Source organism: Aedes aegypti, chromosome 2 (assembly GCF_002204515.2).
Source record: "Aedes aegypti strain LVP_AGWG chromosome 2, AaegL5.0 Primary Assembly, whole genome shotgun sequence".
In the NCBI taxonomy this organism is placed as follows: Eukaryota; Metazoa; Arthropoda; class Insecta; order Diptera; family Culicidae; genus Aedes; species Aedes aegypti.
Genome location: NC_035108.1, coordinates 420,868,367 through 420,893,628, shown reverse-complemented (window position 1 = coordinate 420,893,628; position 25,262 = coordinate 420,868,367). Strand labels below are relative to the sequence as shown.

Genomic DNA, 25,262 nt, shown 5'->3' with positions numbered 1-25,262 from the left:
TGTCAAAACAACATTTGTTATCATAAGGTAAGTCGCATAGAATCACAGGTTAGTTCGGTAGAACATTTATACACTCGCATTGTATGCTATGATTCATCACAATATATGCACGTATATCGCCTCCACTTTTGTATGTAGAAGGCGTTTTCGTGACATCTTATAAATGAAATTTTGCTCATACAAAGCCTCCAGGTGATTTCGTTATACGTACATTTTGGTTGTCTGGGCCGTCTTCAGTGTCGTGTACTAGACTCGACTCTAGTTTTTCATCTACTTATAGGTATTCTACTAAACAGTTCGAAGATTTATTATCATCATTCATAAGTTATTTATTAAAAAGTAGCAAGTAAACTTTCAATAATTGACGAAATTGTAAACATGTTCTGTTATTAGTGATATGTATGGCACAAAATCACTTAATGATATGGAATTGTTTTCCGCAACTACTATACTTGGTAGAAATTACAAATAAGTTCTAAAAAAGGTTACTTAATAGTTCTCATGATGCATTTCAAATTTCATCTCTACCTTTGTTCAATTTTGAGTTTGAATTTCAAAAATAAACAACAAAACAAAAATATATAGAAAATAAGACATTTTCTCTCATTCTTAAGCAGTTACGTAATTTCAGATTGATCCCTTTTGATAAAAAGATTTTGTTTTTATGTTTTAATGCTACTCTCAAGGATAATGTTTGAAACTTGTAGGAAAAGTTTTTATACATTAGTGTTTTGATAGGTCCCACTTGCCCCGGGTACAAACATATTTAGGGGTAAGTAACACCATAGAAATTTTCGTATGAAATGAAAACAAAAGACCTGTTTATCGTAAATAGTTTGTAATACTATTTGAAATTATCGCTTACCAATGGTAAATCGAATTATAATACTATTATTTTTTGTGAGCCAATGCAAGACGTGAAACGCGTCACAATTTATCATGCCAGTTGAAAATGGCGCTGAATTGACAACTGTTACATGGAGCACATGGTATTAAAAATAACAATATTTTTTGTACTAAATACATTTCGTGTCATTGTATCTACAACTTTCTAGAAGAATACCCCCTTGCAAAAGTTTTCCTAAATGAGCTATGACTAAATGTCCCACTTACCCCGGATTCTCACTTGCCCCGGGGTACCTTACTTTTATAATTTAACCCAGGTATGCTTCTTCAAGTGCAATTACGAAGAGGTATTTATGAATACCTCTAAAGATCCTTCAAAAACATATGGAATCTTCTGAATGAAACTTTTTTTTTTTGATTCCACAAGACACTCCAAAATTAACTTCTTTATAGAAATCCTGGCTACATTCTTGTTTGGGCGATTTTTTGCAGGCAGATTATTTTTTGACAACTAAATAACGAAATTATTGTCGAAATGTTTAACGTTATCGAAATAAAAGTTGAAGGTTGATGAGAGTTTTCATTTTTGGGTGACCCCAAATTGACCTCCGCGCCGGGACATCATAAATTTAGCTATGCTACTGAACCGAAGTCGTAAATATGCAGCCATTCCATGGTTGAGCTGACTAAAAGTTATGATTTTTTAGAAATGAAAAATCTAATGCGCCTCAGCGTCTCAACCTGCAGTGTGTGCCAATGAAAAATGACTATTTTTTTTTATTTTCAAAAAAATATATCTCAAAAACTAAAAACATACATCGCTGAAAATTTGACAATAAACGTAAAATTTTCTGAACTTTGAAGAAAAAATGAGAACAACAATAACCCTATAGGTCCCGAGGCCTTCAAAACACTTAAAAACGGAAATTTTAAATTATTTTCAAGTAAAAAAATTTTTTGGTGGAGTTTTATTATTATTTTTCTTGAAAAGTCATAATATTTAGCTCTTATTTCCTCAATTGAAAATCGGTCAAGCGGTTCAAAAGTTATGATTTTTTATAAATAAAAATATTGCAAAGTCGTGATTTTTCTGGTCACCCTATTTCGGAAATGGTCACCCTAATCAAAAAATCCAAAAACACGTGTATCCTTATTTCGGATAAGGAACAAAGTAGCACATTTTCACGGAATTTGGTGACCCACTAGATCGGTTTTTCATGGAATGGCTGTATGTGCATATTATTTTTTTGGAATTCTTTCTTCCGACATTCGCACTAAGTGACCAGACCATTGTAGTCTGCCGTTTTTATATGCTTAATAATACTTGCGTTTATTGTGCATACGGTCGACTCTCCATAACTCGATATTCAAGGGACCATCGACTTAAAGAATCATCGAGTTACAGAACATACCGACACTGAAGATCCTAAAATTAAAAAAAAAAAAGAAAAGACACGGACACCGTTTTCAGCCATGCTGCACAGACTGTAACTTAACACTAGACAACGGACAAGCATGCTCCAGTGGCACTGTAGAGAAATATTCTTAACGAAAAGTTTCAACGGCTGCAGCGGGAATCGAACGCGCACCTCATGACACGATGCGATTAAATGCCTGACGACACTAATCGCACGGCCACGAAGCCCATTAATGGGTAAATTTGCTGTATTTCCAATACTTTTATGATCACTTTTGTTAGAAAGCAATTTTATTTTGTTAATTAAATTTAAAAAAATAGTAGTAGAAACCTTTTTTTAGAAAAGCCAGAAAAATCACTTTTATTAGTGAAAATCAATGTGTTCATTTTCATGTTTTTTTTTAACTTTCATTACAACTGGCAAGTCTTTATTCACTTCCAACCCAGAATTAGCCCATGTTTTCCTGTATAAAAAGGATTTTTAGATAGATATCGAGTAATGGAAGGAATTTTGTCTCACATCTAAAGGGACCGAAAATCCATTGAGTTATAGAATATCGAGTTATGCAGAGTCGACTGTATCATATAATTCATTGTAGATAGAGAAAATATAAGGCTATTATGTATTTGTATTGAAATCTTTAATTTTATATAAGATATTAAACAAATATTTTTTAAATGTTCACCATAGTATCTTGTTAGGAAAGAGATGTTTGGGGCAAAGTTTCATGATGGAAAAATTCTCAATAAAAATGTTTTTCTCAGAACAACTTTTGAGCAATTTTCAAAATTTTGATTTTTTGTCAAAAAAATTACGTTCTGATGATACAATAAGAATCTTGAAATTATTCAAAACTTTAATTATAATCATGCTCACTTCTCTAAAAGTAGCCAGTTTGGAATCGTATCAAGTTCAATGCAAAAAATTGATTCAAGAATCAAGAATCATACGTTGGCAAGAATATAGGCCATATTACGCTCCCCTGACATATTATGCTTGATGGAGAATCGCGAATAACTAATGAAAATGACCTGATTTATAATCTAATTAATACTTTTTATGCATTAAACTTGATTAACTTGATCTTTTTTATTAAAACTTTCTCCACCATGAAACTTTGGTGAAAATAAAAATATCAAAAATTTGAATATATTGTGAAATTGAAATTTAAGTCAAAAAATTAAATTAAATTTAAATGATACAAAAAATATATACTTCAGTATTTATTATTTTCTAGTAGTCGAAATGGTCCTATACAACTTCTTCGTAGAACATTTTTCTAAAATTATTTTATTTATTTATTTTTCCAATTAAACTGCATGCTAAAAGTTAAAGCCCTCTTCAAAAAGTTATTTAACCTTTGTTTAAATTTAAATCAGCCTTTGTTTGAACAATAGCTGTTCATAGCCTCCACACACTTTCGTTCAGCTTTCAAACATCTAATGCTGGAGATTTTATTCAGCCTTAGGCCTAATTGAAGCTTTATGGAAGGCTGAACAAAGGCTTCCAAGCTTCGTTGAATTACTATAATTCTATTTTTAGAGCATATGTCAACCTTTGAAAGTTTAACGGTTGCTTTATTCAACAATAAACTAAAAAAATATTTACAGATTCATGGTTTTGGGATTTTATCAATGCCACTAATAGTTTCAGTGGGATTCGAACCCACGACCCTCAGCTTGGTCTTGCTGAATAGCTGCGCGTTTACCGCTACGGCTATCTGGGCCCCGTTTCAAACACATAGTGGATATATGTGGTGTAATTTAAAGACAAAGACAATTAATTAAGAACAGTAGAGAATTGAACTGGGATCCACCGATTTATGACCACTTACCTTGACATCTGCTCCACATCATACTGCATGAACATTACTCAAAGCAAGAGAATAACTTACCGACTTGTCTGAATAAGGGTTATATTGAAGGTTACTTTGAGGCTGCAAAGACTCTTATGGTGGTAAGCTCCATGGAATTTAATACGCCAATTGCGTATTAAATTCCATGGAGCTTACCACCATTAATCCCCGATACTGTTCGATAACTGTTGTTTAATTATTGTCACGTAATAAATAGACGCTGCCTAAACAATGACTTTGCAAGGCGCTGTTGAGCTCAATTAAACTTGACCACGCGCATGAATACCACTATCAGTAAAAGCCAGCACAAATTTTCCTGATAGCGGTGTCAGTTTGCGTTGGCGGGCTAAAATGGACTCAACAGTAACATTTCTGAACAAAGGCAGGAGCAAGAGGTCAGGCTTGGGCTTTTTTCTAATGTTTGTCCAGAACGATTTATGAGAAATTATGCTCTACGCCCTAGAAAAACGACCAAATTTCAATAAAATACGTTTTTTTTTCTTGGGTGTTTGAAACAATTTCAGCCGTCTTCGATAACATCACATCTTCAATAATGAGGTTATTGGAGTTCAATTCAATGCCATCTAAACATGAATTGCACAGTATTTGCTAAGACTAAAGATCGAAAATCTCTATGTTATTATAGTCAATCCTTTATATATTTAATTGCGGACCAGAGAAACAAACACCCGAAAAACGATTCCAGAAAAAAAATTAAATGATTTACTAATATTTAATTAAACGTTATGCCAATCAATATTTCGAGCACTTCTTACTGTTATGTAACTAAATCCCGACCGTCAATCCGTATCGTACTACCATCGTTGAATGGAGCAAAATTTGCGATTTCTTCCTTCGAGCTCTCCTTCTCACTCTTCCAACAAAATACCTCCCTCATCGTCGAGATGTGCCTGTTAGTGTACAGACTCTATCGCAGGACAGGAGATGAAGCAAGGAGCGGATCGTTTCGCCATTCCGGTTCTTGGGAGGATCCAGTCACAAACGCGATTTTGCGCATACCCCACAACAACAGCACGTTAAAGCTAAGATACACAGCAAAAATAAAACTAACATCGGCCGACCTGAGTTCTGCTTCTGCCCAAGCTTTTGACTATTTATATTCCAAAGTTCGAATCCCACTCAAACTTTTAAATCTTTTTTTTTTTTTTAATTTTCAAAATCGCTTCCGGTTTGTTTTGTTCGTAAAAGCTGTAATTGTACACCATATTTGCAACAGGACCGTGTTGCTACTAAAATGACTTAATATAACAATTTAGTTTTTGCTGTGATCCGCTCAGGTCGGGTGGGAGGTCAAGGAAGCGCACGAGAGCGAGCGACGGACACGTTAAGCTTTCGTTAAGTTTCGAATTGTAACGAGCATGTTTTTTTGCTGACTACCGCCTTTTTCTCCTTTTCTCATCGTTTCAGGTTCAAATTTTAGGACTTCCAACGACTTTTTTTGCGCGAAGCAACCGCCGACAGCCGCCGAGTGAGCGTGATTCGCCTTGCCTTGCCGATCCGCGCTGCGTCTGGAAACTGGATCTCGGGTGAACCGGTGGACTGAGTGAGGAGCTGTTAGCTTTGCGAGTTTGGAAGACTCCAGTCAGTGCCTTCGTCGTGTTGGTCTCGAAAGGGCCGTCTTCAGCGTCGTCGTCTTCGCGTGGTGCTATTATGAATTCGATACCCCACTAGACGCTAGTCGGGTCTAGAGAGTCGGCATAGATAATGAGTCATAATGATACATAGTGATAAAAAATTACTTTACCAAGAGTGAGTAACTTAATAGGAGCGGAAAATGCCTTAGAGTCTGTCTGGTGCCGAGTGAGTGAGTGAACCACAGATAAATTGCCAGGGAAAAAAGAAGATGATAGAATTGCTTTTCGGATAGGCGAAGGTTGCTGTTGATGATAAGAAAGCTATTACTTGAGGTTCTCGTCGTCGCTCGTGGAATACGAAGAATGTGATGATCGAGAAGAAAAGAAGCGAAGTTTTACCAGAAGCAAACGAAAGAAGATGTGGTATTTCTACTATCTATCGGTTTAAGTGCCTTTCGAACGACCACATCGCAGCGCGAGTGAATGTAATGTATCTTGTCTGAAGTGTCCTCTTGCCGAAGTGAAATTCATATCTGAAGAGAGAGGGAAGAAATATCTCTCTGTAAAAGTTAAGTAATTAACGTGCCGCGATACAAGAAAAGCCGCGCGACAACATCGTCGTCCAACACATTCCACTCCAATCCCTCACAGCATTCCCGTAGTCATGTCAACAAATAGTAATAACTTAAAACTATCTGGAAATATTATCAGTCTAACAGGCAACAAACAGTCCCAACTACAGAAATCCAAACTCAAACCCCCACCGGCAGCAACTGTCACTTCAAACGGACACGCCAGTTCGACAGTTGCAGGTCAGCCGACACTGAACGGTGGAGCAAAACCAGTCCAAACTCAACAGAAACAAGTACCATCGCAAACCCAATCAGCGGGATCGCAAATTCCGCCCCGATACCAACCACCTCCTCAGCCTCCTGGAGGTATCCTCAAACACATCGTACATAACGGAGGCGCCCCACCATTGGCCAGGTCCTCAACGGTACCATCCATAGCCTATACTTCCGACCTTAACGGAGGCTTGCACCATCACCTTAAATTTCCTCCCGAAATCCCTAAAACAACCGGGCTATACATCCCCGAAAACCTCAAACATCAACTCAATCCCAGTCGGTTGGCCGTACCACGATCCCATTTGAGATTCTCCAACCAGCACCACCTTTCTACCACCAACAACCACCCGAATCAACCTCAACAACCGTCCCATCATCTACCGCCACCCCACACTCGCCTAAGCTCGGACTCTTCCTCCGAGGACCAAGCAACGACCAGTTCCACCCGGTCCCTCCAACAACACCTGAACTCCAAACAGCAACCATCCCCACAACCCAACCAGCAACCTCAGCAACAGCCCCAGGGCCACATCCAGCAAACCACTGCGATCGTTCACCACCATCAACCTCCCAGTCAACAGGCTCCACCAATTCCTACCAACTCTTCAAACAACAACAACAATCAGCAACATCCAAACCAAAAGCAACAGCAACAACAACATCAGCAGCAACAGGAGATGCTGAAATTCGTCCGGAAAGCCGAGTCGGAAACGTCGTCCACGCCGACCTCGTCCAGCGGGGGTCGGATATCGGCGATCGAGCAGAATCGACACTTTCAGGTGGGTGGTCTTTTTTATGGGGTTCTTATTCTACTGTATGGGTTTCATTGAATCCTGGTGCGTGATGGAAACTGCTTTCAATTTTTGTGATCATGTGAATTTGTTTGAGAGGGACTATTCTATCTAGGTGCATTGATGGGAAAAAATAGTTTAAAATAAACATTTTGTTTGATGTGAACTGCTGTGTAGTTTGTAAACAGTATTCAACGAGGTTCGCCGAATGCAATAATAATTATAAGTGCTGTACAGATTGAGTTCTGCGACGAGCAAGGCCATCTGAGGGAATCAGAATCATCAATTTTGAAAATTTTTGCTGAAACGGCCTCAGTATACATGGGAGCCTCTCTTTGTTTACTTTCTCGCCAATCAATTGCATCTTCCGTTGCTTTTTTAATAAATTGCTAGCCAAGCACTTTAATAATCTAAAAGACAAGGAGAGGAGAGTAACTCTCTATGTAAGATAGTACGTTTAAAGAAGTCCAGCGAGAATTGTTGGGTAAATCTAATTAAGTAGATGAAAAACCGAATTTATTACTATACCATTTAATTCCACTATAGTTTGTATCTTTTGACAGATACGCGTATTTCAACCTCAACTGTAAGGCCATCAAACATACTTAATTATTTCCATCATTTTGAGCACTTTAACCAGAAACTGAAAAAAAAATCGAAGAATTCCTGCAGGATTTTTTCTTGGATTTTTTCAAAGAGTCGATCAGGAATTTTGTAAGGAACATCTCCAAATATTGCATTGCCTTAGTCAGGGATTTCTATAGAAAGTTATAATGGGATTCTTCAATGTGCTTCCTTCCTCTTGGCATTACTTCCTCACTTGGACAGATCCCGCGGTCAGCTCAGTGTTCTTGTGAGCACTTCCACAGTTATTAACTTAGAGCTTTCTTTGCATTAGCTGCCATGTTCACATTCGTGTATCGTGTGGCAGGTACGATGATACTCTGATATGCCCAGGGAAGTCAAGGAAATTCCAATACGAAAAGATCCTTGACCGACCGGGAATCGAACCCATATACCTCCAGCATGGTTTTGCTTTATAGCCGCGGACTCTAGCCCCTCGGCTAAGGAAGGCCCCGCAATGTTATTTTAATCCTTTGGGGCCGGCGCGGTCTTATATGACCGCAGTACAAAAAAGGCTGTAAAAAAAGAACCAATGAACAAATGTATATACTGTCTTCGGCAAAGTTGTCCCATATATACTTTTTTATCAGAGAAAAATATGAAGTATATGCCTTTATGACCTAATTAACACCTAGAACATCCTGAACATCCTGAAGTTTGGAAAATTGAACTATAAGTACATACGAAGCGTGAAATGCTGTTTGTGAACATAAATGATGTTCAGGCTAGATAATACTGAATTACTCTTTTCACGAAAACACTATTTCACTTGCTTTGCTATGTCCTGGGATGTTCTAGGACGTCCAAACTGTCCTGAAGCACACTCTTTGAAATCTACAACCGTAACAGTAATTGTTTGGGTTAAAAACAATAACACCACAAATTCAAATAGAATCTACCAACCTCTGAGAATCTCAAGAGCTATTTCAAGGAACGTTTGGGATATTCCAGGCCCTCCAAATTATCCTGGAGTTCAGAACTTCAGGTCTACGCTTGTTCCAGTAGTTATTCTCGCTAAACTGAGTGAAGTTATATAATGTACAGTATGGCCCATAAAAAAATGCGAAAATCGTCATATCATGTTTTATGGTAATTTTTACATAGAAAATGTGAATCAAGCATAAATATTATTCTTTACTTGTATTGTTTAATCTATTTAAACTCAGTTTTTCGTTTTGGACATGGTTTTTATCTGTAACTTTCACCTTACCAGAGAGGAATCGGAAGCATTCCTTCAAATTTTATCATGCGGACGTCGAGTTCAATATCTGTGTGATGAAAGCTTCTGAAACATCAACGATGGCGTGAGATTCTTCACAGGCCTTGTCTCCAGCATACGCCCATATCAAATGATAAAACCGGTTCATACCTGGGTAATTGGAGACTTAAACATGTTTTCGAAAAAACGGCTCATTTTGGAGAGCTTTGATTGAACCTTCATATAAGTGTGATAAGCGGCTCCGTTTTGCTCAAAACCTATGAGCTACCGTCAAACGGGGTAACTTGCAACAATTTTCAACTTCAAAGCTATATGAATGAAAAATTTTAGGATTCCGATGACACAAAAACCATCTAGTATCCTAATCGCCACGTGACGAATACCACGCGGTATAAATTTTATCAGTATTTGGTTTTCTGGGATCAGGAGAGACGAAAAATATACATTTTTCATGCTACCCCTGATGTGGGGTAACATGCAACACACAGTGCTACCTGAAGTACACTATTGAAAACTTAACCTATATCGTGTTATTATGATCATATAATAATTTTCTGCAATAAAAGTATGACGATAATTAGAAACGGCTACTGTACTCTTACAAAACTAATTATTATTGATTGAATTATGAGTATTAAACCAATTTGATTGAAAACTTCATTAGTATTGCATAGGATGTCCACACGGGGATATTCTAGCATATTATAAGTCTTAAAAATAATTGGAAGACCATTAAAACGATTTGATGCAACTTTTCTACAAATACAATTGTAATTTATGATATGCTTCACATAACTTATTGTTTATACAAATTCAAACCAAAGCGACGTATCACATATTGATATGTATATTTTAAAATGGTCTCTATTGGTGTTCTAAAACAACTTTTAGCATATTTCATGCAGAAAGTCCCCAATGGCAGATCTGCAAGTTAGTTTTTGCACAGATTTTAATTTTTTTTCATTATTTTCATGAATAAAATAAATCTAAATCTAATAATAATGCGATTCATGTAAATTTTTCAATATTTAGTACCAAAAGTGTATTGAATTAATTGCGGTACAAAAATTTTAAAGTTACTGAACAAATTTATGTTCAATTTTGCCTTTTCATGTGTTTTCGATGATAAATGGCAAAAAATATCAAACAATTGAGATCAAAATAGCTGTTGCAAGTTACTCCATAAGGGTAGTCAAAAAGGTTTTTGAATTTTTATAGTGTTTAAGCATCAAATTATCAAAACTTTTAAATTGTCAATTAGTACACTACTAAGTACTGTAACTGTTAGCAAATGCCTCGACTTACAAATTTAAACCGGTTTTGTGGTACGAGGAACGTTTTTCAGCATAAATTTCATGCAATTCAATGTTTAATATGATTTTCACCTCCAGCAAACCAAGCAAAAAATAAACAATACCCAAACCCTTGCCAAAATCTTATGTTGTATACCTGAGGTCAATAAGTGGCGGAATAAATTTTAAAAATTAAACTCAATGCTGAACGAAACGATAATTCGGTTACATGTCGAAGTGTTGCAAGTTTCACCCCTGTTGCATGTTACCCCGTTTGACGGTACTATTGATATAAGTTGTCTCTAACCGAAGGAACAAATTTTATCCTCAAAAATCTGTTATAGGCCTCCGTATTTATTTTTTATTCAAAAACAAAAAATAAAGCCATATCAAACCTATAAGATGCAAATGCCCTCAAAACTATGACCCTGGCAAAATATTTTATTGTGATCATGAAGAACACGATCTCTTAAAACTCCTCCATCCTCTGATACCAAACAAACTTAAATTTACAACATCTAAGTGTGATTTTTTAAGGTGGAAATTTTATCACCAGAGTATACGACAATCAGACGCTGTTTCTAGCTTTGGGCGGAAAAACCCTTTGAACTTATTTGCTTTATTACATTATTTAGAACAGTAAGAAAAATATGACAAACATTGTCCTGGATAGCGAAGTTGTGTCAGAATATACTACAATAATCAGAAATTACATTCACTATCGAAAACAATGAAAATAACGCTTGTGGATGCTATATTCACGTTCAAATAATTTTCGCATTTTTTTATGGGCCATACTGTACAATGTTTACTGAACCTTGTCACGGATCAAAAGGCTACTTCAAGAAACGTTTGAGGTATTCCAGGCCCTCCAAATTACCCTGAAAATCTGAATTTCATGTCTACATTCATTACAGTAGTATTTCTTGCTAAACTGGGTGAAGTTATATAATCTACCATGTTCACTGAACTTTCGCACGTATCAATAGGATGTTTTGAAGAACGTTTGGAATATTCCGGGCCCTCCAAATTACCCTGGAGTTCAGAACTTCAGGGCTACACTTATTCCAGAAAGTTATCTCGCTAAACTGAGTGAATTTATAAAATCTTTCCTGTTCACTAAACCTTCTCATGCATCAATAGGCTGTTTCAAGGAACGTTTGGGATATTATAGGTGCTCCAAATTACCCTGGAGTTCAGAACTTCAGGTCTACACTTATTCCAGTATTTTTTCTTGCTAAACTGAGTAAAGATATATAACTTACCAAGTTTACTTAACCTTGTCACGGATCAATAGGCTTATTCAAGGAACGTTTGGGGTATTAGGCCCTCCAAATTACCCTAGTGTTCGTAACTTCAGGTTTACATTTGTTTCAGTAATTTATCTCACTAAACTGAGTGAAGTTATATAATCTAACATGCTCACTAAATCATCTCATGGATCAATAAGCTCTTTCAAGGAACGTTTGGGATATTCCAGGCCCTCCAAATTACTCTGGAGTTCAGAACTTCAGGTCTGCACTTGTTCAAGTAATTTATCTCGATAAACTGAGTTAAGTTATAAAATCTAACATGTTCACTGAATTTTCTCACGGATCAATTAGCTGTTTCAAGGAACGTTTGGGGTATTCCGAGCCACCCAGATTACCCCGGAGTTCAGAAATTTAGATCTACAATTGTTCTAGTAATTTTCCTTACTAAACGATGAAGTTATTTAATGTTCACTGAGCTTTCTCACGAATCAAAACGATATTTCAAGGAACGTTTGGAGTATTCCAGGCCCTCCAAATTACCCTGGAGTTCAGAACTACAGGCCTTCTCTTGTTCCAGTAATTTTTTTTATAAACTGAGCGAAGTTATATAATCTACTATGTTGACTGAACCTTCTCATGGATCAATATGCTGTTTCAAGGAACGATTGAGGTATTGCAGATCCTTCAAAATTTCCCCAGGACTTCAGAACTTCAGATCTACTATTTTTCCAGTAATATTTCCTTCTAAACTGAGTGAAGTTTCTTTTTTTCTAACGGATCAATTAGCTATTTCAAGGAACGTTGGTGATATTCCAGGCCCTCCAATTTACCCTGGAGTTCAGAACTTCAGGTCTACCCTTGTTCCAGTAACTTTTCTCGCTAAAATGATCAAAGTTTTCCCTTTTCCCTCCCCAATGAATAAAATTTACTGTCTTCGGAAAAGTCCTTGCAATTATACTTCCCTGTCGGGGAAAAAATTTTAGGTGTATGCCTTAATGTCCTACTTGGCAACCTAGAACATCCTGAACATGCAGAAGTCTGACAAATAGAATAATTAGTATAAGAGTAGCTTAAAATGCCTTTTGTAAATACAATTGATGTTCGTACTTGGTAATACATACCTATTTTTAAAAAAAAACGCTGCTTCACATGCCTTTTCATGTGATGGCAAAGAGTTTACCAAGTGCTTAACTGACAATAAGGCAATCCATGAGACAGCTGTGATCAGCTAATTTTTTTTGACAATCATCGCTTGGGGAGATTGGTAAGCACTGATGACGCTTAACGAAATTTCGGTAAGTTTAGTGTTCACTGTGCTTGCACTTTGAGCTGTCAACCCAATCGCGAAGTGTCCTCATGGATAGTCTTATAGTCCACACTGCCATCTGTTGCAAAAACCGCACGAAGCAATGTCTGCCATGATGGATTTTTAGTTGACGTTTGACTAACACGCACACTACTACACGAATTGCCTGTAAGTTTTGTTTGCATCATTCAGTAACGTGTACACTATCAAAAGTCAAAGCGGTCGAACACTAGCGCCTCTGGTGGAACGATCGCGTCGGTCAAATGAAATTCAAATTCATCGTTAAACGCATGTACCATGAGCTTCTCAAGAGTGTTACGTCTGTTTGTCTGTGACAGTACAGTAGTGACGCCTCTACACGGATAGTCGTGTTGCGCGATTGCAAAAAAGAAGTAGAGCTCGAGATTTGTATGACGATTACCGGATCTTTTCGTAAAGGAAAGAGTCTTGACTTCCTTGGGCACAGAGTATGGGCGCATGCCTGCCACACGATATATCCATTAGAGCGGTTCAAAAAATCGTTTTTGCTCCACACCGTTCATTCGATTCTAGATCGAATTCTGAGTGTCCTCCCAAAGTTTGAGCTCATTTGGATGAAAACTGAGACTGCACAAGCCCTTTAAAGTTTATATGGGAATTACTATGGGAAACGCATGCAATTCATTCAATCGGTCATAGTGTTTGCCCATGTACTCTTGGGGATAAGAGCCACGTTGAAACTGTGAGATACATTTATCAGCTATAACTTTGCCGAAGACCGTTTTCAAATCGGACGCCTCAGTAATTAGTTATTGATTTTTGAATGAGTTGTAAAACTTTGGCTATAATTCCTTCAGGGTATACTATCGTTTATCTATGAATGGGTCATCAAAAGTTCCTCTGCAGAGTTCGTAGAATTTTTCTCTAATAATTTTTCTTCTTGGCTTCAACAAGTCTCTGCAAAGGATATTCTTAGAAAAAAATCTAGACCGATCCTTGGAGGAGTTCCTGAAAGAAATTTCCGAGTATTTATATAAGGAATGCCGTAAAAAACCCCTCAAGGTTTTTTTTTGATAAAATAAAGTAAAATTGTTTTTATAAAATAAAATAAAGTTCAAAAGAGTTCCTTGGAAAAACTTGAATCGATGCTTGGAATATATTGACAATATCCTTGAATAAATTGTTAAAGGAATCCGTGACCAATTTCTGTCTGATTCATTGGAGGAATACTTGAGAGATACCTGGAGATATTTGGGAGTCATTCCTATAAGAAATGCATATGCAATTTATTTTTGCGACTCATTAGGTGAACTTTATGAAATCGTTATATCCCGTGGCCTGCCGTAGAATAGAACTTTTTTCAATCGGATCCTTAAGCATTTTTTATTCCGGTTTTTTATGCCATAACTGACCCATTATTAAGATAAAAAATGGAATCAAGACGCGTTTCAAACTCCACTTTCACTCTAACTGTGAAAGGAAAAGGATGTGGATGACCTTTAAAGTTTAACGTTTCATGCCAAACAGGGTGAAGAGGTTGTGTATGATGATTTTTTTGTATCAAATTACTTTTGAGATCGCTCGCCCCCTCTGATGGACATCCTGGCTACGCCCTTGAGAGATGCTGTTGTACTTTAACTGCAGTTTTGTTAGGGTTCTGCAAAAATTTTAGGAAAATATTTCAGACAAATCCGAAAAAAAAATTGCTTAGGATTTGCTTACAAAAAGCTATGCGATATTAAAGAATTGTCTAGCTGAGTTTCGGGAGAAAAAGAGGTGAAATTCATGTTAAAATCACTGGAAAACTTCTTCGAGGATAGTTTTCGAAGTTATGAATTACGATATTTTTCTATTGCAATTTTTCCTGCAAATAAATGATTGGGGGAATGATAAGGGTAATTCATGCTGTTTTTGGAAGCAAGATCCCAGAAAAATTACAATAAACAATTGTAAGAGATTATTTTGTGGTTTAGATCAAAATATTGTAGGATGCTTATGATTTTTTTTTCATGGATTTATTGAAATATTTTCTGAAGGAACAAATTTCAATCAATACCTTGAGACATTCTACACTCGATTCTTTTTTGCACGAGGGATGCCTACCGTGCAAAAAAATCAGTTCAAAATTTCAAATACTGTGCCAAAAAATACGTTTCATGGAAAGACATTTTTTTTGCACGGCCTAATTAAAAAATCCGTGCAAAACAGGATCGGGTGTATTTGTATCCTGTACAAACTCGATTTATGCAAAACAAATTTAATCAATCCTTTGAAAAGTTGTCATACTTAGTGAACTCAAGAAAGAACACCTGGAAAAACAATCCTCAAGAACATATAAGGAGGTGTACGTGTAATCAACAAACAAATTTAGATGAATTAGAAGAAATCTTTATTTTTTTAAATGTGTTTGCAGGACTCTTTGTATGAATTTCCTTTCTTGTTTTTTAGAGGCAAGTAGATGTAGGAACTCCTATTAGTCAAACAATATTGAAAGAAGTATTGAATAGTTTCCCAATGTAGTTTTTGAATGTATTAGCATTAGCATTAAGCATTTCGCACAAATTCGTAGGTGGTACAGTCATAGAACATTTTATGAGGGTTGCCTCCTTCCTGTCCATTACCAATGTCAGAAATTTGGGACTAACCTCTAACTCTTAGACAAGATTAACGCATCCTTTAATAGTCGAGAGCTGTCCTGGCTACGTCCTTGCGAAAGCTGGGGAATGGGAAAAGATGATTGATTGAACACCTACTTAAGAAAGACGCATAGAACTCTCATAGGTGCTACTGGATATTGTGGAATTTTGATGGAAATGGTAGTGCCATGGATACGTTTGGTAAACGTTCTGGTCGACAAATGTTCAATATTCACGCATTGTGATCATGCGCTGCTGATGAGAACAAACTCACCAAATTTCTTTTTTGTAACTCCTCTGCAATCCGTCACTTCTCTACCAATGAACGCTGACTAACTTTCTGACTTCTGCCATAACAAAATACTCGCACTTCATTTTTAAGTTTTTCAAAAGATTCGAATTGTTCCACTAACTATAATGCAAATCACGTGAAAATATAGCTCGCAGAACACCGCAAAATTAATATTTGAAAAAGTAAAACAAGTGGCGTAGCACATTCAGCCGATTCTGTTTTTCACCAGCCCAATTGAAAACGCGAAACCGAAGCAAACGTGACAAAAAATTCAAAACGCAACCGCCCGGATCGTTTGAAGTTCTCTGAAGAGATTTGGAATCCCCCCTAAAATATAATAAATTAATGGTAGATTAATTTGTAGAATTGTGGAGAAACTCCCGAAAAAATCTTAAGACAAAAACATTCAGAGAAATATTTGAAGGAGCTGCTTTACGAAGTGAATTTATATTTTTTTTTATTTTTCGATATCATGTCTTCCAAAACCGAAAAGCGGCGAATGGCCACACCTCATTGAAACTACTATAAGACCTACGCATGGGATTATTAAACTATGCCTACACTCAACAACCCGTTCAAGAGAGCAGCTAAACAGGTTTTAAAATCCACCCAAACTGGCGAAAACCTGAGAGTGTGCAAAAAAACAAGAAAAAAAAGAGTATCGTAGATCTTTCACCAGCCCATCGCGTCGAAGACCATAGTTTGCCGAATGTGTGAATGACCACACAAAACGGCGCGCATGTGCAACATAATGTATCTGAGTCATCGAGCCCGCCGCGCCGAACCGGCGGTGCACACATAAACGAAAGCTTCACGATGCCCAGTCGGGTGCAAGCGCGCGCGAGAGAGGATCATTGATCATTAGGCAGCAACCTGCATCCTATTCGCAAGACGACAACGATCACGGCGCGACAGTCAGTGGCAGTGACCGATCACGACGACGAGTTGACCAAAACGAAGGTGAAAGTTTTGACCTTATTCTCCGTCTCGCTTCGGCGCATACTCTATCGGTGGTGATCGTGGACACTGGTTTGAAAAAGTGCATAGCGATATCTTTGGGATCGTAGTGGACTTCTCTAACAGGAATCGTAAAACCATAGTACCGTCAAATAGGGTCGCTTGCGATACATTTCGACTTCAAAGCTCTCTAGACAACAGTTCATAAGTTTTAAATAAATTAAAAACAATCAAGTGTCCTCAGCATCACGCGAAGATTACGATATGGAGTATATTTCGCCGAAATTTAGTTTTCTTGATTTGAAAAGGATTAAACATATGCGTATTTCAAATCACCTAGAATATGGGATATATTGAAACACGCTACACTACTGGAAGTTTGCTTTCGAAACTTTTTACAAATGCACTAATATGTTCATCATATAATAAATAAAAAGAGTAAATGAATAAAAATACTCAAAAATTAGATACATTTGTCGACTATAATAATTGGTTTTTGCCTTAATTTCGGCTATTGAACATCTTAAATACGAAAAATAATCTTGCTCAACATCACTACAAACATATTTGATATCGGGTCGATGTTGAGTTTGCCTGCTGATGTAAGTTACACGTTATACAGTAACGACCCAAGCAAGTAGGTTCCAAAACTGAACCAAAGTTATCGATGCCGCTTTCTACGATTCCATGGTTACGTAACAGCCAGCCAACAGATACTTTCACTCGTATCGAAAGAGGAAAGATGACACCAACGAAACCGAAAGTTGTCTTCTCCAGATTTGAGCACCTATAATGCCATTACCGGTTGTTGGGTTGGAAATGAGCCCCGGTAAACAAATTATTCCACCACTCCCAACTGGAGCCAAAGTGAGCGAGCCGCTCCGTAGACGACCAGTTTCCGACCAATCAACCCTTCAGCGCCGGAGGTTGTCGGAAAAATATTCGAATATTAATATATTTATGAAACTTAATTTCTCCTGTCTTCGTTATGATGTCGTGGGAACTTACGCTCGAAACACGTTTCCACACCCCTGTCGGAATTATTTCCATTTCACTGCGTCGATCCATCGGACAAGCCTATTTATAAATTTATACATTGTATAAATCTCCCTTCATTTCCACTCAATTCAACTTCCATCTTCGTCCAAAATCATTGGACCGAGCTTATTTGGTGCAATGCATCCAATATGAAATTCGATGAAAAGGCGTGTATGCCTACGTTATCTGCCAGCCAACACGTTGTTGCAAATCAACCATGCTGTCTGGCTGTCTGGACTAGAAATTCATCTCGCAGCAGTCAGACAATCGGAAACCAAAACCCACGGTGACAGAAAGAAATATAACTCCGATATGATTTCCGTGGGCACAGCAAAACACTCAATTGTATAGTTTTTTGTTCACTTGCATCGATCATATTCCATTCATGCTTGTGGCAATAACCGGCCGTATCTGCTTTCATTGAAACTGCTTTTCGAACGCCCCACGACATCACCCAGTCGACGACGGGAAGCCATATTTTGGAGCGTTCACACTAGGGTGGCCTATAATGATCGAACTACAAAATTCTTAAGTAAAACCCCCAAAAATTTTCCCATACCTATAAGAACCATATATTTGGTCGATTTTCTCCATAGTCCATACAAACTTCAAGCTCGTACAGCCCTTTCTTAGAGTTGACGGGTTCTGCTCAAACTTTCACAGTAGTTTCTGGGGGTTCAATCGAACAAATTTATGAGGATTAACTTGAGATTGAGGGCCCAGATAGCCGTAGCGGTAAACGCGCAGCTATTCAGCAAGACCAAGCTGAGGGTCGTGGGTTCGAATCCCACTGGTCGAGGATTTTTTCGGGTTGGAAATTTTCTCGACTTCCCAGGGCATAGAGTATCTTCGTACCTGCCACACGATATACGCATGCAAAAATGGTCATTGGCATAGTAAGCTCTCAGTTAATAACTGTGGAAGTGCTCATAAGAACACTAAGCGAGAAGCAGGCTCTGTCCCAGTGGGGACGTAACGCTAGAAAGAAGAAGAACTTGAGATTTTAACATATTGATTTTTTTTTTCTATATAAAAATGGACCACCTTAATACACTTGAAAAAAGATTACTCACCATCAGTAGTGTTTTCAGAAGAGTAAAAAGCATACTGTAGTTCAGGAACTTCTTTGACTCGAAGGGCGATGACCATAACTCAGGCTGGGTGTTTCAGTCACGGTTCGTTTGCTGCCGATGGATTTTGTGTACTTGGTACCGGCTCATCGGAAGTGCATTTACTTCATTTTGCCGGGTATATACCTAAATGTCACGTTGTCGTCGGGCTTTGCTGCTGTTGACTGTACGACTGAGATTAGCTCTTATGATGCGTAGCGTTTTGGGTTTCACTGGAAGGGTGCGGTTTGAGTTTAGAGATTTTTGAAGGGGAAAAATGAACGAGACAATTTATAAATCCCTCTATCTGGCTTTACATCCCAGCAAAAACTGAGCCTGGTTTTCAGAGCAGTATTCTACTAGCACTAATATAGTTCGGAATGGTTAAATGCTATGTTTTGCTTTGTATGTACTACTTGACCCGTTAACGCCCAAGGTATCCCACAATGTTGCTGAAGTCCCGGAATCGTTATCAATAGTTACGCCCCCATAAAATAATCACTGTTTCAGCAAAAAAAAAATAAATAAATAAAGTCTATAGTGAGGATTCAAAAAAATTCTTAAAAGTGTGTCGTCGATATCTGACAGCCAAGCTTGATAGAAATTACTCTGCGATGCAAAGAGGAGGCAAAATGCCGTTTCACTGAAGAGAAAAAATTGAACTCAAAATTTTAACACAGATCCTCAAGCAATTCGAGTGAGAGTGCAAGAAAAAAAAATGCGAGGATTTTATTTCTGGTACTCTTTCTCTCTCTTTTGTTGCGATGCTCACCTTTATTCACGCTTCAAAAGAACTTTTGAGTATCCCGCCCGAACAAGACAGTCCTCTGGGAGTTGTGATGGCAGTTTTTTTTATGAGATTTTACTCTGGTGTGTTTTGTGCTGCATCTTCCTCGCTCAATTTTCGTTGCCTCTCTGCTTAGCACTTTTTCGCACTCTCGCACAGTGGGACGAAATCAAAAAAAGTGGGACATGTGTGTTTGTGCTGAAACCATTGGGTTTAGCGTTTCGACATGTTCTACAAAGTTTCATCATTTGTTGAGTACTTAATTTAGACACTGAAAAAAATTTCACTTGAAGTGATATACACTGAGAAAAAAAAACTAACTTTTTTAATTATTGTCAAAATTGAAAACTGTCTAAGGAAGTATTGTAGGCGACATCATTTCATGAAAGTTTGTCGAAGACAGGAAAGCTCTATCTCCTACACTGACGAAGTTAGGGGGTAAAATAATGGGTACCCCCTTAAAACTCATATTTTCTCCATAACTTCTAAATTTGAATTTTTACATTTTTACAATGTTCTACAATGTTTAAGGTGCTGTAAAAATACACATTTTTGCCAAAGACACTGAAGCGCTAGCTCTCCATTTTGAAGATTTACGAACGGTTTTTTGATTTTTTCACATCAAATTTAAGTGTGCATATCTTGTAAAGTTGGAAGTAGTAGCAGCTAATTTTAGCATCATGCTGTTCCTCAACCTATATCCTTTTAATATATGTACGAATAATTGCGGGGTCAAGCGGGGCTCATCGCAGTTTGTTTAATAGAAAATTGTATTTCCTATGAATGAATGTATGTTTTCTAAATTTTAATTATTGTTTTTTTTTTCTATCTACTTCCTTAGACAGTTTTCAATTTTGACAATAATTAAAAAAGTTAGTTATTTTTCTTAGTGTATATCAATTCAAGTGAAATTATTTCCAGTGTCTAAATTAAGTACTCAACAAATGATGAAACTTTGTAGAACATGTCGAAACGCTAAACCCAATAGTTTCAGCACAAACACACATGTCCCACTTTTTTTTGATTTCGTCCCACTGTGTCTCGCAAAGAGGCAAAGGCAGCACGCTGCTCAAGAGTATGTCGCCGAACTCTGATGATGTTGAGGATAATTCTCCTGAGCCTGCTGACAGCTCCATACAATTAATTTTGCATTTATTAAAGACAAAATTAGTGCTAGTTGATCCTTTAGAAACGTTGTAAAAAATATTTTCGGTTGGAAACGTTCAATTCTTTTACTACCACGGGGGAGAAAACTTACGCTTATCATAAAGGGTCCAGAAAAAGTTAAAAGTTCAACTTTGACAATACATATCACCATAGTTCTCTACGCGATTTTCATGTTTTTAAGCAACGAAATAAGACAGTTTTCGAGATCAATATCTATTTAAAATTTATTCAAAATGATAGTGTACCCAAAGTTTATTTTTAACAAAAGGTATTCTGCCCTTCTATGCCTACTTGTCCCATGTTCTATGCAAACCTTATGGACCATGGGACAAATATGCGTAGAACGGCAGTGTTTCTTAGTGTTATCTGGTACGGATATGTGGCTCAAATTACGCAATGTAATAATATTTAAGGTGAAAAACTATTGTTTTCTTGGTTTTTTACCTAGTACCGGGAACACAATTCACATGTTTGGGTTGAAATAGAAGTTGTTGATTACACTCCAAATTTGTTTTATTAAAAAACCTCAACAATCCAATTTTTTAATCTTTTTTCCTGTAATTTTAAATTAGTCCCGGTAATATGTAGTTTTTCTACATGAATTTGATTGTTGGAGCGCAGCAAACATTTTTGGGCACAAATAGAAAGTTTTGATTACACTCAAAATGAAATTTAATTTGAAAAAAAAAAAAAAAAACACGAACATTTTATTTTTTAACACTGTTTGCCTATGAAGCAAAATTCAAAGCAATAACTGGTGGATTTCTCGACCAAAACATGACTGCTGAAGTCTATTGAATATATTGAATGGAAACAACTGAGACCCCATTTTTAATATTATTCGCCAATAAATCAACATTTAGTGCGATGACATTTTGTGTTGTTGCTATATTTTTTTTATAAAAGTCTGCTGAACATGTTTAGCTAGAAAATAAAAATCAAAATTTATTTTATTTTGAAAACTACGAAAAGTCCTTTTTAAACTTTTTGCCTGCAAATCAAAAATTAGAAACATTTTTTTCGACCTAAGCGCTCCCTGACAAACGATCCAGAAAAAGTTTAAAGCTGTTTTTCTTTTATCTTTACCATGAATTGTGGTTTAGTTTGTAACTGGTAATAATTATTAAACTAGAATGAGTTATACATCAATTGGATCTGTTTTTTCTGTTGATGTCATCCAATAAAATAAATAAAACAAAGACTTGTCAGTGCTCATCGTACCTTCGTGCTGTGCGTACACGAATTCTCTCTGCTCTTGGAAGTTTTTAAAAACAACCTAAAGCAATTAAACAGTACTTTTCAGTACTATTTTTTTCTACTATTGATCCTTTTACGATCCTTGTTTGAAAGCTAGCGGTGGCAATCCTTCTTGGCCACCGTCTTGGAAAAAAAAAACCTCTTAGCCTCGTCTTTTTTTCGTTTATTCACTAAATATAGTTACAACCATTGGCGTAAATACGGGGGGGCTAGGGGGGGCTTAGACCCCCCTAGAAAAGTTCAAGCCCCCCCTAGAAAATTTTAACTCTCATGACAAGTATACATTTTACTTAAGGGATTTTTTCGATCAGAAGAGTCAAGCCCCTTCTAGATTTGAGTTCAAGTTACGCTAATGGTTACAACTATTAACAAAAAGAAGGGTGAATCTCTGAATTCACAACTTCCTTCTAAAAAAGTGGGATTTAAAACTGTCACTAAACGTGACAAGAATGGAAGAAAGGACGTTTCTCCGGAATGCGAACTTTCTTCCAAGGGTGAAATGGATAATGTTAGGAATTGCATCGAAATGAGCAATCAGTTCGATGCACTAGACAAATTTTTCGAACACCAAATCGAAAAAGTCTCTAGACCAGACTCTTTGATTCAAGTGAGGAAGCAAAGAGTGCCGCCTATCGTGGTCAGTTCTTCCGAATTTGGAAGATTTAGGCAGGAGATCTTGAAATCTATTACGGGAATCAAGGTTATCTTCCAAATTGCAAAGAAAGGAGACTATCGCGTTTTTCCGGAAACTCTTAAAGATCGCCAACTTCTTCTCAAACATTTTGAAGAGAAGAAGCATAAACTTTTTACTTACTTATGACAAAACTAAACGTTTGTTCAAAGTCATCTTGAAAGGTCTCTCAAGTGACTATAAGTCACCTGAAGAGATCAAAAATGGAATAAATGATTTACTTGGATTTTCCCCAGTCCAAGTAATCATTATGAAAAAGATAACCACATCTGACATTGTTTGGAAAGGGCTTTCTCAAGAATATTATTTAGTTCACTTTGACAAAAAAGATCTAAATAATATCAAAGCTTTAGAAAAAACTAACCTTTTTTTTGATGTCCGTGTGACATGGGAACATTTCCAGAAATCTGGAGGAAATTTCCAGAACCCCACTCAGTGCCGTCGGTGCCAAAAGTGGGGTCATGATACAAAAAATTGTCGCATGGATGCTAAATGCATGACTTGCGGAGGTTCTTCTCACGCTAAGGACGTCTGTCCAGTGAAGGAAGATACCGATCAGTTCATATGCGCAAATTGCGGGGGCAATCATAAGTCAAATTTTTGTGCTTGCCCTTCACGTAGGCGAGTCGTCGAGGCTCGTGCTAGGCAGATGAAAGATAATGTTCATAAAGATAACGGTCGTTTCCGGAATTCCCCTGGTAGAGTATCGAACAATGCTCATTTCTCAGTTAACGATTGCTTGAATGGGAAACATACCCATCAGGTGGATTATACTCATACTCATTCACAAACTAATTTTATTCGGTCGGGTGGCCGTTCGAATCTTTTAATTTCAAATGTATGTACCCAAAGAAAATCATTTGCCGATATCGTTGCAGTTAATTTGAACTCCTCCTCTTTCCATTCTACGAGTACGCATTCTAACTGTTTCAAATCAAATGAAAAAAAAACCCTGCCGCCACAGGAAACTTCGACTCCGCCTCTTCGTCTACCGAAAATTCTAACGGAAAATCGAAAGATATTGTACCCACTTCAAGTGATATGTCTGCCTCTTATTTTAATTTTCTAACTGAACAATTCAATCTAATGACTGAAGCAGTCCAACTTGGTGTAAAATTTACAAATCAAATTGCAATTGGATTACGTTTCTCTAATGGATCCAATAAATAATAATTCAAATATTTTAAATTGTAATGCTCGTTCTTTGAATGGTAAAGAGGAGCTGTTTAATTTTCTAACAAGTAATAACATACATATAGCAGTAATTACTGAAACCTATTTCAAACCTGGATCCAAACTTAAAAGAGATCCTAACTTTTTTGTTTATCGTAATGGTCGACTTGATGGGGCATGTGGGAGAGTTGCAATCATCATTCATAGGAGTATAAAACATCAACTGTTTTCATCATTTGAAACTAAAGTTTTTGAAACTTTCGGTGTTTCTGATGAAACACAGCTTGGTAAATATATTTTAATAGCTGCCTATTTTCCTGTTTAATGCTCTGGACAGTAAGTTAACTTACTCTAAACTGACTTGCGAAAATTGAGTCGCAAGAAGTCAAATTTTTTTTGTCAATGGTGTCTTTAATGCCAAACATCGGTCATGGAACTATTCACAAAGTAATTCCAACGGAAGAATTTTTTTTGATGTGTGCTCTTCTTCTTTCTCAATTCAATCAACTCAGCTGTAAAATACTGAACTGCTACGGCAAATGAAATTTAATAACATAACCAAAATGTTAATAAATGCTTAATTTAGTTTTACCAAATTAGGTTGATAGCATTCGCTAACATAGAACATAGATATACAGTTAACTCTCCCTTACTCGATATTCCGTATCTCGATATCGAGTTAGAGAACCATAGTAAAAGTTGTTTTTCATGGCTACCTCGATGGTCCCTTGGATCGCAGTTGCATTGGCTTTGTGTTCTGTAACTCGATACCTCCCTAACTCGATGGTCCCTTCAATATCGAGTAAGGAAGAGATGACTGTACGATATGAATGTAATGTTTGGAATTATACCAATAATGAATTTAAAAAATCCTTTTAGTGTCAAATTCGTGAATAAACTTTTTCTGTTGCTCATGGCTACGTCCATGCATCTGCCTAATGCCAAAAAGCAAGAAATGATTTTTTTTCCAACAAGAGGCTCGCCGCCACTTGAAGCCGTGCGAATTTGATCCACGATATAATAACATCTAACTCCACTGGGGTCCTAAATTATAAGTTCAGTGTCACTTTTGTTCGCAAGGCACGGGGAGATTAGTGCTAATGAACATGATCATCGTATCCGCCAAGCT

At 37.0% G+C, this 25,262-nt stretch overlaps 1 protein-coding gene across 1 annotated transcript in view; it reads left to right on the top strand.

The window, feature by feature from the left end:
- LOC5568796 (coiled-coil domain-containing protein 85C-A) overlaps positions 1-25,262 on the top strand; it is a 245,496-nt gene that overhangs the window by 120,330 nt on the left and 99,904 nt on the right. The window contains exon 3 of the mRNA XM_021847475.1: positions 5,548-7,341. Within this exon, the coding sequence (XP_021703167.1) occupies positions 6,379-7,341 (963 nt within the window). The 5' untranslated portion in view covers positions 5,548-6,378. The remainder of the gene's footprint in view (positions 1-5,547; positions 7,342-25,262) is intronic.